The sequence below is a fragment of the Cibotium barometz genome, chromosome 44, assembly GCF_041138505.1.
Source record: "Cibotium barometz isolate CiBa-2024 chromosome 44, ASM4113850v1, whole genome shotgun sequence".
In the NCBI taxonomy this organism is placed as follows: Eukaryota; Viridiplantae; Streptophyta; class Polypodiopsida; order Cyatheales; family Cibotiaceae; genus Cibotium; species Cibotium barometz.
In genome coordinates this window covers 36,475,728-36,490,445 of record NC_141089.1, presented here as the reverse complement: position 1 = coordinate 36,490,445, position 14,718 = coordinate 36,475,728, and the positions used below count along the sequence as shown (strand labels likewise).

Sequence of the window (14,718 nt, the reverse complement as noted above, 5' to 3'; positions counted from 1 at the left end):
ATCCTAGATGGCAGGGACAGCATGGCAAGGAGAATAAGCATAGGTGCCAAAAAACAAGAATAGAAAGTGTATGGGTGATTGAGGGAGCCGGTGCAATTGTTCCAGAAGGTGACAAGGCGCCAATGGGAAAAAGGGGAAATTGAGATAATTTTTGGGATAGACAAGTAGACAGAGGGGTGAAGCAAGGGGAGAAAGAGTGAGTGAATTGTGTGAAGGATATAAAGTGGAGAGACTATGGAGGTTATTCTAGCTTTTGAAAGCTTCAAAATTGGAGCGCAGTAAAGTTTAGGTGGAATTCGGGAAATCAGAGCAGAGAAGGCGCAAAGGTCTAGAGAATCAGACACAAGATGTTTCCCTAGTGATTTCTAAGAGACAAGTCCATTAGAGACATTTAATTCTTGTTCCATTCCTACTACTATCAATCAATTGTGTGCTGATTTGTATCTATTTGGGAAGGACCTATGGTTTGTAGTTGTAAATTCACTGTAGTTCAAGTTCGTGAGTTAATCTAATGACTGGGGGAGTGATAGCTAGAGCTTACCTATAACGAATCCCCAAGGTTTGTGAGTGTTTTTTTGATATGTTTTGGACCCATTGTCTAAGGGATGTTGAGACACTCTGTCTTAGTTTTCATAAAGAAAGCCTAGTGCTCAAAGCTTGTATCTATGTCGTGGTTGATTAGAATTTGTGATATGGAGTTTGATTTAAGTTTATTTAATTGTCTTTGTTGAGATAAAGCCATTGTGATGATATGTCTCACGTTCTTAGAGTCAGAACTGTCTCATAGTTCAAGCAGTCATCTCTCCTAATACAGCTAGTCATCTCTCCTAATACAGCTAGATAGGGTCAGAAGAGTGTCTGCTATAGGCAGTCATCTCTCCTAATACAGCTAGATAGGGTCAGAAGAGTGTCTGCTATAGGCAGTTATGTGTCTAGGGAGTAAGTTGATGAGGTAAAAGGGTCATTTTGATCTTTTTGGATTCCAAGGAAGTTGCCTTAAGTTGAGTCTGATGGTCACAAGCCAGACAGAAGTCAAACAGGTTTGGGGAAAATTGGTAGTTATGGATCAGCTATGAGTTCATTGTGATCACCTGGATGTCTTTATAGTTATATCTTTGTGTGGTTTTAGTGTTTAGAGGGGGTCTAGAGGTGTTAGAGGACTCATAGCTAAGAAAGTCTGCTCTAGTTGAGTCAACTATCAGCAATAATCAAAATCAACATCAGATCAATCAATAGTAAGTTAGTTGTGGAAAGTAGAGAGTCTTTGGAGTCATATCTCCTTGAAATTAGGGTAGCCTAAGAGCTAGGAGGATTCTGCTAACATAAAAGAGAAAGTTACTGATCTAGGTAGGGCTTCTAAGCCGGATGGTTCTTTCTCCGAAAGCAGAATCAATAATAGTCAAGATCATTTGGATTAATGTCAAGGTAGAAGTTCCAGTGAGTGGTGTAAGTGGATGATTAGCATGGTTCTGGGGTTGCGATATTGAGGCTAGTTGAACACAAGGACCAAAAGAGAGCAAGGAGGATGCATATTGGGGTCAGATTTTGCATGAGTCATCCAAGCCAGTTTATAGGCAGCTAGGGTAGACTAGTGTTGACAAGGCATTAGTAGAGGAGAGCGGATAGGTTTCAGCTTCAAGTCGGTTGCTGGGTTTCTTGTTTTGTTTCTTCTTTTTTTGGGGTTTCTTGTAAAAGAAGAAAGTACATAGAGGAGTTTTTTTTTGTGTTTTTTAAATTGGTTTTGCAATAGACAAAAAATATAAGAGGGGGGATTTTTTTGGTTTTTTTCTTTTGTTTTTTGAAAAAATACTAAGTTTTTTTTTTGTGTCGGTGAGAGGGGGTGGGGAGTTAAATAGAGAGAGGGGGAGAGATGAGGGGGGTCGGTTTAGTGTTAGAGAGAGAGAGAGAGGGATTGCGGGGGGGTGCACGAGAGAGTAAGAAGGGGGGGTAGGGGTCAACGAGAGAGAGAGAGAGAGAGAGAGAGAGAGAGAGAGAGGGGGTCTTAGCATCATTTTGAACTTCACTTTTGGTCTGCGTCCAAGTGATGATCAAAACCGACAAGTAAAAGTGGGTGTTATGGAGGGAAAGCTTTTTCCAACATTTGAAGAAGTATTGGATGGTTGTCGAGAGGATATAATGGGCTGAGATTTTCTATACTTTGTCTCATTGAGCTCCGCCAACCTCATAGCCTCTTTGATGGTGCTAGGTCTTTGTGCCAATAAATCCGCCTGAATGTAAGAATCTAGAACATGCAAAAAAAATTTCATTGTCATGTCCTCATTGAGTCCATCTACAAACATAGAGAGCTTCAAGAACCTTTTTATGTTCATACCATTCTTCATGGTATTTTTGCAGTGTAGTGCATGTAAGTCCTCTCTCTGGATGCATCAAAGATCACAAAATGAGCTCCCCATTCCGACAACAGATCAATGCAAGCTACTCTGTGTCCTCCTCACTCCCTCTATGATCTTCTCCGGGCTTTGTAGGGGACAAGATGCTCAGTCGCTCAAAGGAAAGGTCGAAGGTCACCATTGGGCTTGGGGCCGTACTGAATTTGCTTAGCTTTGAAAGAGAGCTTCTCACCACCATTTTGGAACCACACAAAAACAAACCCAAGCTTGACATGCAAATGGGAAAAAATTTATGTGAGGCTGAGACACCATCATGGAGAAGGCAGTGCAGGCAACGGCATCTGAGGTGTAGGTTTTTTGTTGCAGGCCAGGCTAGGCGATGGCAGGGAGCCTATGTCTCAGCGAATGTCCGATCTGGAGGGGGGGCACAAGAGAGAGCAGGAAAGGGAGGTCGGGTGAGGTCGGTGGGGAATGACACAAGGGGCGGCCGGTGAGAGCGCGAGGGAGAGAAGGAGAGGGGGGTCATGTGAGGTCGGTTTGGAGTGAAGCAAGGGGTATTGGGGGGAGTAGGGAGAGAAGGTGGTCGGTGAGAGTGGGGTTGGGGGAGAGGGGAAGTGGGGGACAGTGAGGGCGGCGAACGACGAGGAGGCGGGGGGGTTGGTGAGCTATCACCGGACGTCATGTGTTCCGGTCAGGCATGTGCGGACTATGCTGGGTGGTGGCGCCCGGAGAGAGGGATGCTCTCCAATATTTAATGTTCAGCTCCTCCTCGTCTCCGACGTAGTCTCAGTTGCTGCCGGCAAAGATGAAGAGAGGTGGAAAGAGTTGGTGCTAGCTGCGCACGAGAGAGAAGGAGGGGGGAGTGGTGACGGTGAGAGGGAGGACGAGAGAGGGAGGTGTGGTTGGTGAGCAGTGTTTGTAATGTGGGTAAGGGCGACAGAGGCACATGCAGCAATGGCTGAGAGAGGGGGTGGGTGCTGCGCATGAGAGAGAAGGAGAGAGCAGGGTCCGTGGGTGAGTGATGGTGACAGGTCGGCCGATGAACGATGGTAAGAGATAGTGGGCTGGGTGGTCGGTTAGGGAGAGAGAGATGTTTTTCGTTTTTTTTTTTTTGGGTTTCTTGTTTTGTTTTTGTTTATTCTTTTTTGGGGGTTTCTTGTAAAAGAAGAAAGTACGTAGAGGAGGAGTTTTTTTTGTGTTTTTTAAATTGGTTTTGCAATAGAAAAAAAATCTAAGAGGGGGCGGGTTTATTTTGTTTTTTGAAATGTTGGTGAGAGGGGGTGGGGAGTGAAAGAGAGAGAGAGAGAAAGAGAGAGGGAGATGAGGGGGGTCGGTTGAGTATTAGAGAGAGAGAGGGATTGCAGGGAGGGGTGCGCAAGAGAGCGAGAAGGGGGGGTTGGGTTCGACGAGAGAGAGAGAGAGAGAGAGAGAGAAGAGTGGGGGGGCAAGTGTCAGGTGAGGTGTGAGAGAGAAACGTTTTTTGTTTTTGGTTTTGTTTTTGTTTTTTTAAGAGGCGGAGACCCGATACCTGGCACTTCACGAAACCCAAAGCGAGTTGAACACCGAAGCGAGTTGAGGCAGGTGTTCCTCTCGAACCACCACCCTTGGCGTGCCTTTTTTCCCACACAAGTTAGAGAAGTCATCCAAAAAGATGCGTAAAAAATCATTCAAATACTCGTGGAAAATCTTGGTGGCAGTCCTCTCGAAGGAGGCGGGGACATTATAAAGACCAAAGGGCATCATCATGTAGGCGTATGTACCCACTCTGTGGCAAATCCTGTCTTGAGTTGATCCTTCTCATCTATGACTACCTGGTTGTAGCCACTGGACCCATCCATGAAGGAATAGAGCACATGGCAGGCCAAACCTTCCAAAACCCGCTCTATGAAGGGTAAGAGAAAACCATCTTTGATTGTGCAGTGATTGAGGGGTTTGAAGTCTACACATATCCGGACCTTGTTGGTCTTCTTTTTGGGAATGACCACTATAGGTGACAACCACTTCGAGTGCTCAATGGGAACAATGATACTGGCTCTTCCATCTTGTCGAGCTCTTTCTTGACCACTTCTGAATACTATTCATGCGGAAAATGCCCTTCATGATTGGCCAATTGCCTTGTTTTAGTGGAATTCTGTGAGTGCAAATGTCTGGGTCTATCCCTGGGAGATCCTTGTAGGTCCATGCAAACATGTCTTGGTGTTCTTTGAAAAAGTTAGTGATTCTCCTCAAGAGTGAAAAGGTCCTCCCAGACCCAAGCTGTGGCACGAGGCGTGACTCCTATGTTGTGCCCATGTTCAGTGCTACTTGATGGAGAGATAAGGGGTCATGGACTGGGGTGATGCCCAGAGGGAAGTCACCAATGCGTTCCTGCATCCACCCAGCAGATATCTCTTCTACTCTCAAGGCTTGCGCCCTAGTCTTGAGGTGCTCTGCCTACCTCTCCTTACGAGTGCGTCTAGGAGGGGTTATTGGCGTCTCTTGATGAATCCTTTGGAGAACTAAGGTCCAAAATATGTAAATAATGGGATATGGGAAAGGCTACTGTAAATAGGGGCTTGGGCTCATTGTAGAGGTCTTTTGATCATTCTTATCTTAGACACTTACATGTACTCAGGGCTCATTTCATGAAGATGGCCTTTCATGGTCTAGGGCTCATGGTGGCAAGCTTGATAGCCATCCTCATGGTGAGAGGTTAAATCACTTATACCTTATGCACATACGTTCTTTGCTACATGTGAATGTGGATTTCTTCTCTATTCATCATAATCACATCGATTTCTCATATGTGTTTGGATGCTCAAATGGGTGCTAGATGTGAACTTTATGTGTTGATTTCTTTGATATTTGATCTAGGTCCATTTCAATTGGTATTAGAGCTTTGATTTTCATCCACTTTCTTGGATTTTTCTGCAAATTTCTAAGTTTGCTTGATTTTCTTGATGAGCAAGATGGAAAATGATGAGATTGCATGAATTTTTTGCTTCATATAGAAATTTTTCTAAGGTTTTTTGGGCAAGAATTGGGCACTCGATCAGCATAGGACCAAATTCTAAAAGGTTGTGGACCAAATTTGAACTAAGATGGAGTGATTAGTGGTAAATTTTTGATAATTACATTTTTACTTTCTCTTTTACTTTTCTTCAAGCTTTCCATGGCTAGGGTTCATCACACAGTAGCCATTTCCACACACAACCTTGGGGCTTTGGTCGGGCACGTCTTTAACAACACATGGAGCACCATTTTGAGGTATTTTTGAAGCTTGGAATTTTTTATTTTTCTCCCTCTTCCCTTGCATCTAGAAACCCTAGAAATGGTGTTGTCTAGCTTCCAATGTGTTCAAGAATCATTATGCACACCCTATTATCATTGATCTTGGCTTTTATCAAAACGTTGTGAGAGATCTTAGCTTCCTATTTCCCCTAATGTCTCGCGGCGATTTTCGCATGTGAGGGACTTTGTTTTGCTTCCATCAAATGCTTGTTGTAAGAAAAGAAGACTTACATGGTTTAGCAATGATATTGGGAGGTCAATAAAGGCATTATTGGTGATTTCCATGTGGATTTCGGAGTTCTTGGAGATTTCTTGAAGAGGGCCAAAACCGACAATATGCTTCCCAAATCTACACAAGGAAGTGGCTTTTCTTCAGCACTACACAAGTTAGAGGTTTCTTTTTAGTCATTGATCAATTGCTACACATTGTTTTGGATTATTTGATGGATTTATTGAGTGCTTGAATCCAATATCAAGAATTAGGGATTTGTTTGAAGAAACATTAAGCATTGATTACATGCTAATCAACTTATCAAGAAAGTCATGGTGGAAGCCACATTATGGCTTGATTGAGTTCATATTGGAAAAGGGGATTTCATTGAGGAACGGATGCATTGTGATGCATTTGATTCATGATTATGCTCAATGTGGATGCATTTCCTTGTACTCTTGAGCCCATGGTAAGGGGCTTTGAACCGAAAACATTTGGGATACAAAAAAAGGTTATTGGATACATGAGTTGTAATGATTGGCATGTTCTATAAATGCCATTGGTATTTATCCTATACCCTCATCCATTTCTATGCTTTCGATTGATTCTTGTACCATTAGAAAGCTAGTTATGAGGAGAGAATGTCTTGAATCATGAGTGCCTTGGAAAAGTGGTACATCGGAGGATTAGGTACATGGAGTAAATATATGGCCTCAACTCTTACCATTGGATTTTAAACTTTTGTAAGAGGGTGAGAAGGATTGGCTGGGAGATCAACAAGCAAAAGCTCTATACCGACTTACATCAAAAGCTCTACACCGATTTTCCTCAATCCAATTAAGTGGCAATGGTTTCAAGTTGATACATTCTTATGAGATGATTAGAGGGTTTGTACCTTTGCATCTGCAAATATGATCCTAAGAATTGTGCCAAATGTAGTTGAGAAGGAGCAAATTGGAAGGATGAAGACTTCATTTCCCTCATGAGAGGTCTTCTAGCCTCTGCCATGAATCCACTTTAGGCATTCTTTGTAGGATTATCATAGCTGGCCCTTGTAAAAGCCTCTTGCATAGTTTTCTTGCCTTCCTTGTGAACACCATGACAAGCCTCTTGCATAGATTGCTTGCCATCCTTATGACCACCATAAGAAACCTCGTGCATAGGCTCCTTGCTTCCATGCATACCACCAATAGCATCTTCATGGTGTTGCTCCAATTGGTCTTCAATAGCCCCAATCTTGATAGTCATGAATTTAAAACTTGTATTCAACGTATGGTTGATGATATCCAACCTCTCCATAAGTGGATTGAAATTGATTTCTTTGAATCATCCTCTTCATCCATAAGAATCATAGTGGCCATCATCTTCTTTGACTTGCAAACACGCACGGGTGACCACTTTTCCTTGCATTTGAAGCACAAAACCTTACTCCTCAACTCTTCAATCTTAGGATCATGCATCCTTTGTGTCCTCTTGAAGGGTTGAAAATTCTTCTTGACATAACCATTGCCTTCCTTAGCATCATTTTGAACTCCACTTTTGGGTTGCCTTAAAATGATGATCAAAACCTAGAGGTAAAAGTGGGTGTTATGGAAGGAAAGCTTTTTCCAACATTTGAAGATGTACTAGATGGTTTTTGAGAGTGTATAAAGGGCTGAGATTTTTTATACTTTGTCTCATAGAGCTCGGCCAACGTCATAGCCTCTTTGATGGTGCTAGGTCTTTGTGCCGATACATTTGGCCTAATGTAGGAATCTAGAACATGCAAAAAAATCTTCATTTTCATGTCCTTATGAGTCCATCCACAAACATAGAGAGCTTCATGAACCTTTGGATGTACTCTCTAACCAATGTGCCCTTTTTGTGAGAGTTCATACCATTCTTCATGGTATCGGTCAATAACCAAAGGCAAAACAAATGCCATATCCATCTCTCTCTCAATTCCTCCCAAGTATGTGGTGTAGTCCCTTCTTTCACCAAATGTCTCCACCATTGATGGACATAATCTTCCAAGTGTAAGGATGCAAACTACACTTTATCCCTCTCATTATTTGGATATAACTGAAAATATGTCTCCATTTTGTTTATCCATTCCTCCAATTCATGTAGGGTTGATCCTTCACCCTTGAATTTGAGGATAGAGACATTATCCTTAACATCCTTGAAAGTGGTAGATGATGCATTCTCATGATGATTAGAGGGTTTGTACCTTTGCCTCTACACATATGATCCTAAGAATTGTGCCAAACGTAGTTGAGAAGGAGCGGATTGGAAAGATGTAGACTTCATTTCCCTCATGAGAGGTCTTCTAGCCTCCGCCATGAATCCACTTTATGCATTCTTTGTAGGATTCTCATAGGTAGCCCTTATAAAAGACTCTTGCATAGTTTGCTTACCTTCCTTGTTGTGAACACCATGACAAGCCTCTTGCATAAATTGCTTGCCTTCCTTATGACCACTATGAAGCCTCGTGCATAGGCTCCTTGCTCCCATGCATACCACCAATAGCATCTTCATGGTGTTTCTCCAATTGGTCTTCAATAGCCCCAATCTTGATAGTCATGAATTCAACACTTGTATTCAAGGTATGGGTGATGATATCCAACCTCTCCACAAGTGGCTTGAAATTGAGTCTTTCCACAAGTAATTGCAAGAGGGAATCATTTGAAATGTCTTGTGCACGTGGAGATGTATGCTTATGAGTGCCTCCCATATTTGCCTTCTCTTCAATTCGCTTTGAAGCTTGTCCCATCATGGAGAAGTGCTTGTCACAATCAATTGCTCTTCAAACTCCTCCACTGCATCAATGTTGCCATGCTCCACTAATTGCTCCCCTTCCATGTCTTCTAAAATAACCAATGATAGCTTCTGGGGAGACGACCTTTTTGCTTGTCGGCCATAATGGATTGTTTTGAGAAAATTGCCAAAAATGGAGCTAGGGTTATCCAATTTGAGGCCATAAAGGCACATTTGTGAAGCTTGAACGTACATCTTTTTCCAAATTTTAAAAAATCTCCAAAGTAAGAAACTTAAGGGAAATTTGTCAAAATTAGCCATTTTGGAGGGTTTTAAAGATGGATAGGGTAAAATCACATGATTGAATTGGCAAGCTCTACCTAGCCTAATTGTGAGCACATTGTACTCAATCAACTTTTTTTTTTGAAGAAATAGAGGAAAGTAAGACAAATTAAGAACATGATGAAAATGTGGGGGATTAAGAGTAACAAGAATAAAAATAACTATCTAAATGACATAAGTAGCATAGCAAAAACAGAAAATAACAAGAAATGCAACAAGAACAAGATAAAATAGTGGATGTGGGGGTATTTTCTAATTCCAAAGCATTTTTTATCACCCCCATGTTATTGACCTCATAAATGAAAATACGTTAACACTAGAATCCAAAGAGAAATAGGGCTAAGTGGTGTAGCTATTCCTCCATAATGGTGCCACGAGAGAGGCATAGGTGCACTTTCTTTATGATAGGGCTTTACTCTGCCTGCCGCCATAGCTTGAGAGCACATAGAGTGCCAATCGAGCCATCACATGCTCAACATTTCACGGGAAACGTGTCACTAATTTTGTGGATCCTATAGTCCATGAATACTTATAGGAAGGTTCAATGATGGATCACTTGCAAGTTTATGACACCGTCATCATAACACACTCCTAAAACACACTTGCAAGGCAATCCCTCTCTCACACACTCACTCACACGTACATAAAAAAGCAGATAAGTGCTCAAGTCCACAACACAAGCAAGAAAGAAGCTATTCCTCCATAATGGCGCCACGAGAGAGGCATTGGTGCACTTTCTTTGTGATGGGGTTTTACTCTGCCCACCACCACCATAGCTTGAGAGCACATAGAGTGCCAATCAAGCCATCACATGCTCAACGCTTCATGGGAAATATGTGTCACTCATTTTGTGGATCCTATAGTCCACGAATACCTATAGGAAGCGTCAATGATGGATCACTTGCAACAAGTTCATGCCACCATCATCATAACACACTCCTAAACCACACTCGTAAGGCAATCCCTCCCTCACACACTCACTCACACACACATAGACAACACACACGAGGAAGAAGAAAGAGAGAAAGAGGAGAGAGCAAGAGCACACTTGCATTATTCATAGGAGAATATGATAGGTCCAGGTCACAGTTTGGATTTTATAATTGGCCATAGTGCTCACACCTTTAGCCGGCCAAACTTAAAAATGAGGTCCTTGGGCTCTCTAGCACCCACCTAGGCTAGTGTAAACACCATTCCAAAGCTAGTAGCCTAGATTTAATGATCTCATCATATGCCTTTCATAGACAAGTGACGATCACACACCAAAAGTATACGATACATGGCTGAAGAAGTGAAGAGGCCATGGCCAAAGTTGTTAAAAAAGGTGTAATGTCTTGCAAGAATGACACAGATGTCTTTGGCAAGGTCTACAGGTTAAATCACAAGTGAAAATTGAATATGAATAAAATTTACTCAGTATACTGAGTAAAATTGAATATGAATAAAATTTACTCAGTATACTCTTTTTGAAAATTGTGGAAAACATACCTTGTACCTAAGATTCAAAGCTTTCAATGGTTAGGTATTCACCAAGGGGTATAGGTCACAAGAAGAGACAAGTGCAATATAGGTCACAAGAAGAGACAAGTGCATTGTTGACAATGCAAATTGTCCACATTGCCACAGAGAGAGAGAGATGAAAATAGTCAAACACCTATTTTGGTCTTGCAAAAGAGCTCGGCTTTGGTGGGGTACATGCATGAAGGTTTTATGTGGGCGTAATTCTAGAATTGGCGTTAACAATTATCTTAGGTAGAAGTGACACTCCTTCTGCTAAAGTCATCTTCCTTTACTTCTATGTGCAATATGGCTTTAAAAGAAAGCTTTGGTCTTTCAAGTTAATGGTGTTAAAGTATTCATTCATCATTATGTTTTCTAAAACAAATAACTCTTTAGGGTGGTGCAAATTTCGTGCCAGAAGAAGATATTGAACTTAAATTTAATGTCCGATTGATTTGGGGAGGATCCAATCAAAGCAAAAATGGAACGACATGATGCGAGAGAAATTGATGGAGTGTGTTGGGGACAACCTCGCCCTGACATCTTGGAAAGGTTAAAGAAAATTTTAGCATGCTTAGGAGAGTTTTGTATGCCCCTATCTTTTATTACTATTTTGGTAATATGGCAACCAAAGCAACAAGCAGATATTGGGATGAGGCTAAGAGAACCAACAAGCAAAGAGTATGCTAGCATCTAGTTGCCACAATATTCATAGAATAGAGACTTTGTGAAACCAATTTAATATGCATAGATGGCTCAAAGGACATAAATTCAAAGTTTACAGACGTGAGTGGTGATGGATGCAATGCTTATTTTCATGAATGTGCTATGAAGTTTTGATGATGATTTTGAACACATGGAGAAAACCACTACCGACGAGGAAGCTTGTCATGTATCTGTTTCGTCTTGTCATCGTCAGAGTCTTTAAAAATGAATAGAACACATGGAGAAAACGCCACCAAAAAATGTACCACCGAGCACCGATTTCGTACCATTACGTAATGCTTTTTGAAGCTACATTTAGAATCATTTCCAAACAACCACTATAGAGTCTAGACGAGTAAAATTATTTTTAACTTTTTCTGTCTGTTCCTGCTTCAGTACAATAATAATTTGCCTATTCCATAATCCACGCCTCTCGTCTCCAAACAGCATGGAGAAAAACAAATTTGAGCGGGCTGCTTTCAAGGAAGAAAAACAAATTCCAAGTAACGCACATGTAATGTAATAAGCTTACTGCACTAATAAGTCCGGCTTACGAAGAGGATGACGATAGAAATGCTCACTATAATTATAAATTGGCGCAGCAGCAGCAGCAGCACACTGAGCAGGCCAGTCGACAGTATTGGCATTCCAGTCCCCTACTATATTGAGCTCCGATTTTATCGGCTTGCGAGGTAATGGAGAGTCCCGAATCCCCTGCTGCTGCTGCTGCTGCTCATTCTGTTGCTCCTCCTGATGTGAGCCTTCTAAGCAAGGTCCACCGAATCATCATCCCGCCTATCCCTTGCTCTTTCCCCTGGAAGATCCACCCCGACTACCAGGAGCTGACGGAGACGTCCAATGCCTGGGTTGTGGCGCACTTTGCCAACCTGCCTGGCGCTGACGGCAGGCCCACCTCCTTCGCGGCGGAACAGCTGATCAAGTCCGCCTTCCACATGGCGGCCACGCTGCCCTTTGCCACGGGCATCAGCAAGCGCATGCCGCCCATCATCAAGATGATGGACTGGTTCTTCATGATTGACAACGTCCTGGATGACCCCAGCGAGATGGGCGCCGACCCCGCCCGTGCAGACAAGCTGGTGGAGAGTGTGCTCACCATCTTCCAGGACACCTATGTGCACCCCTCGCCCAGCCCCAGCCCCCTGGTGCGCATCCTCACTGACACGGCCGCGGAATGGTGGGCGGAAATGTGCGAGGAGATGCCGCCCAGACAGAAGGCCCGCCTCAGCAAGGCCTTCCAGGACTACCTGGAGGCCAACCGCCAACAAGTGCCCTACCGCAATGCCCGCCATCTCCCGGACCTTGAGACCTACTTTCAGATCCGCGCCGACTCCAGTGGCTGGTGGCCCTGCGCCGTGCTGATTGAGCACTCCCAAGGCTTCGAGCTCGATGATGAAGCCCTTTCTCACCCTCTGCTTGTCTCCCTGCAGCAGAACACGGTCCAACACATCTTCCTCGTCAACGACATCACCTCCTTCAAGAAGGAGTACATGCAAGGTGACTTCTGCAACATCGTCTCGATCCTCTACTTCACGAAGCTTTTCCACTCTCTCCCTGATGCCTCCGGCATGCCTACCTTGCAAGGGGCAGTGATGGAGGCGCTGCAGATGATCAAGGACAGGGACGAGGAGTGCGTTCGACTCATGGACGAGATAAGCAAGTGCGATGCCCTCATGCACAAGCCCGGCATGGCTGCCTACCTGGAGGGCTTGGGCTTGTGGATGTCCGGGAATATCTATTGGCATCTCGTGAGCGGGCGCTACGGTATCTGTGCTACCACAGACCTGCATGTGCAACCACCGGATCTCCATGCTCACCACCAGCTCGACATAGGGCCTAACCACGAAGCCAACCATTGTCTCCCATGCCGTGATGCACTGCATGTTTCTCCGTAGATTTCTTCCTTTTATTAGGTGACATGCATGCTGATAATAGATGTACTTTGCCAACGGAGTCATAGCCTAATGGTTTAGCGGGTGCCGCGTGTGTAGCCTCTGGGCTCGCTGCCCTTGAATGTTGTTTTTTTTTATATATGTACTTTGAACTCTTGGAATATCAGCCTTGTTCTCCTTCTGATTTGATGCTCTTTCGTCTCCTCCTGGTTATTACATTTTTTTTCGACGGTCGTGGCAAGATTTCCTACCATTTTTTGTCATCATTGCCATGAAGATGGCATCCGGATTTTTTTCAACAACAAATCTCACACTATTTTTACACGATTATCCACAGTGGCCCAGACATCCTGCTAGAGTCACAGCCTTGCATGCATCTATCCTAATATATCTATCCTACTAGATTGACAACCTACTCTCACTTGCATGCCTGTGGGGGATTATCCTTTTGAAAGACTGGTGTTTGTGAGTAGCAATAAAGTACCCAACGTCTATTTTTGCTATTAATTATTAATCAAGATGTTCAAAAAAGAAATTGTTGGACATTAGGTTCTTTAAGGTTTTAGACTTTTGACACACAAGATTTGGTAGACTCATGTCATGATGTTGATGTGAGTATGATTTTTTGATGCATGTCTATGCGCTATGTGTGTCTACCTTAGATGGCTCCCCCACGGTGTCGTGCCCTCACTCTTGATCCTTGTACTTCTTTTCCTAGACATCTCTTTTTCTATGTGTTATATGTGTCTGTTTTAGATGGCAACCTCACGCCCTCGTGTCCATAACAATGATCCTTCTACTTCTATTCCTAGATGCTCTATTTTGTTGGGTTTTTCTGATGCCCGAGCTCCTTTGGACGATGGGTGCCCTTCTCCTTTTATCTGATGTGTGTCCTTCTTTGATCCGTTGACATGCATATGGCAAAGCTCCTATCCGTACCCCTCTGTTGGATGCCTTACATTCTAATGTTGTCCATGCAGATGGACATGGCAAAGCTATCATGGACATAACTTTTCCGTTTACTGAACCTAAATCCACACCTTGCACTGCTTCTCCTCAGCATGCACATCTAGCGTCTCGTTGTGTACATATTGTTACCAATCTTGAAGGAAACCAAGGCATGTAGAACCTCCGCTCTGTCAGAAACAGAGCAAAGTCTAGTGAATCCATTGAACCTTTGAAAGAGAAGAAAGCTGCATCTGATCCTAGCGTGAATAAAAAACCTATGTCAGAACTAAGCTACTGGAGTTGTAAGTCATTGTTGGCATTGGCAATGGTGATATGGGTCTTGTGTATTAGGAACCATTAGAATAATTACTTCGAGTTGAATGTGTTAGTGGCTTGGGGTGGAACTCTGAATCACCTCCATTTTAAGATATGGTAGTAAAAGTCTTAATAATTTCTGTTAACAAAATGATTTAAAGACATCTTGCTTGGGATGTCTCTAAACTTGTAGAAGGCATTGTCATTTGCAAAGCTTTGAAACAGGTTCATCTCCAAACATACGAGGGCATGTTAGGTCATAGAACAAAAAAATTGCACAAGCCACACTTCGGAGCCCACCCAAATAGACCTTGCATATGAGGCATGGCATGCCTTACGCATGGACAAGCCAAGGCATATGTGCACATAAGGCATGTTGTGGCATGCCTTATGCTTATATATGCATACGCTTGCCCTTCCATATAGACCT

The 14,718-nt window shown here is 43.1% G+C and overlaps 1 protein-coding gene across 1 annotated transcript; it reads left to right on the top strand.

The window, feature by feature from the left end:
- The first annotated feature begins 11,760 nt into the window (after positions 1-11,760).
- On the top strand, positions 11,761-13,297 carry LOC147613235 (microbial Terpene synthase-like protein 13). Its single transcript, XM_086782069.1, has one exon. The coding sequence runs from the start codon at positions 11,811-11,813 to the stop codon at positions 13,026-13,028; it is 1,218 nt and encodes a 405-aa protein (XP_086638195.1). The 5' UTR covers positions 11,761-11,810; the 3' UTR covers positions 13,029-13,297.
- The last annotated feature ends 1,421 nt before the right edge of the window (positions 13,298-14,718 follow it).

What these genes read in the sequence shown, in the direction of transcription:
- LOC147613235 (XM_086782069.1), top strand. Translation starts at nt 11,811, where the DNA reads ATGGAGAGTCCCGAATCCCCTGCTGCTGCTGCTGCTGCTCATTCTGTT.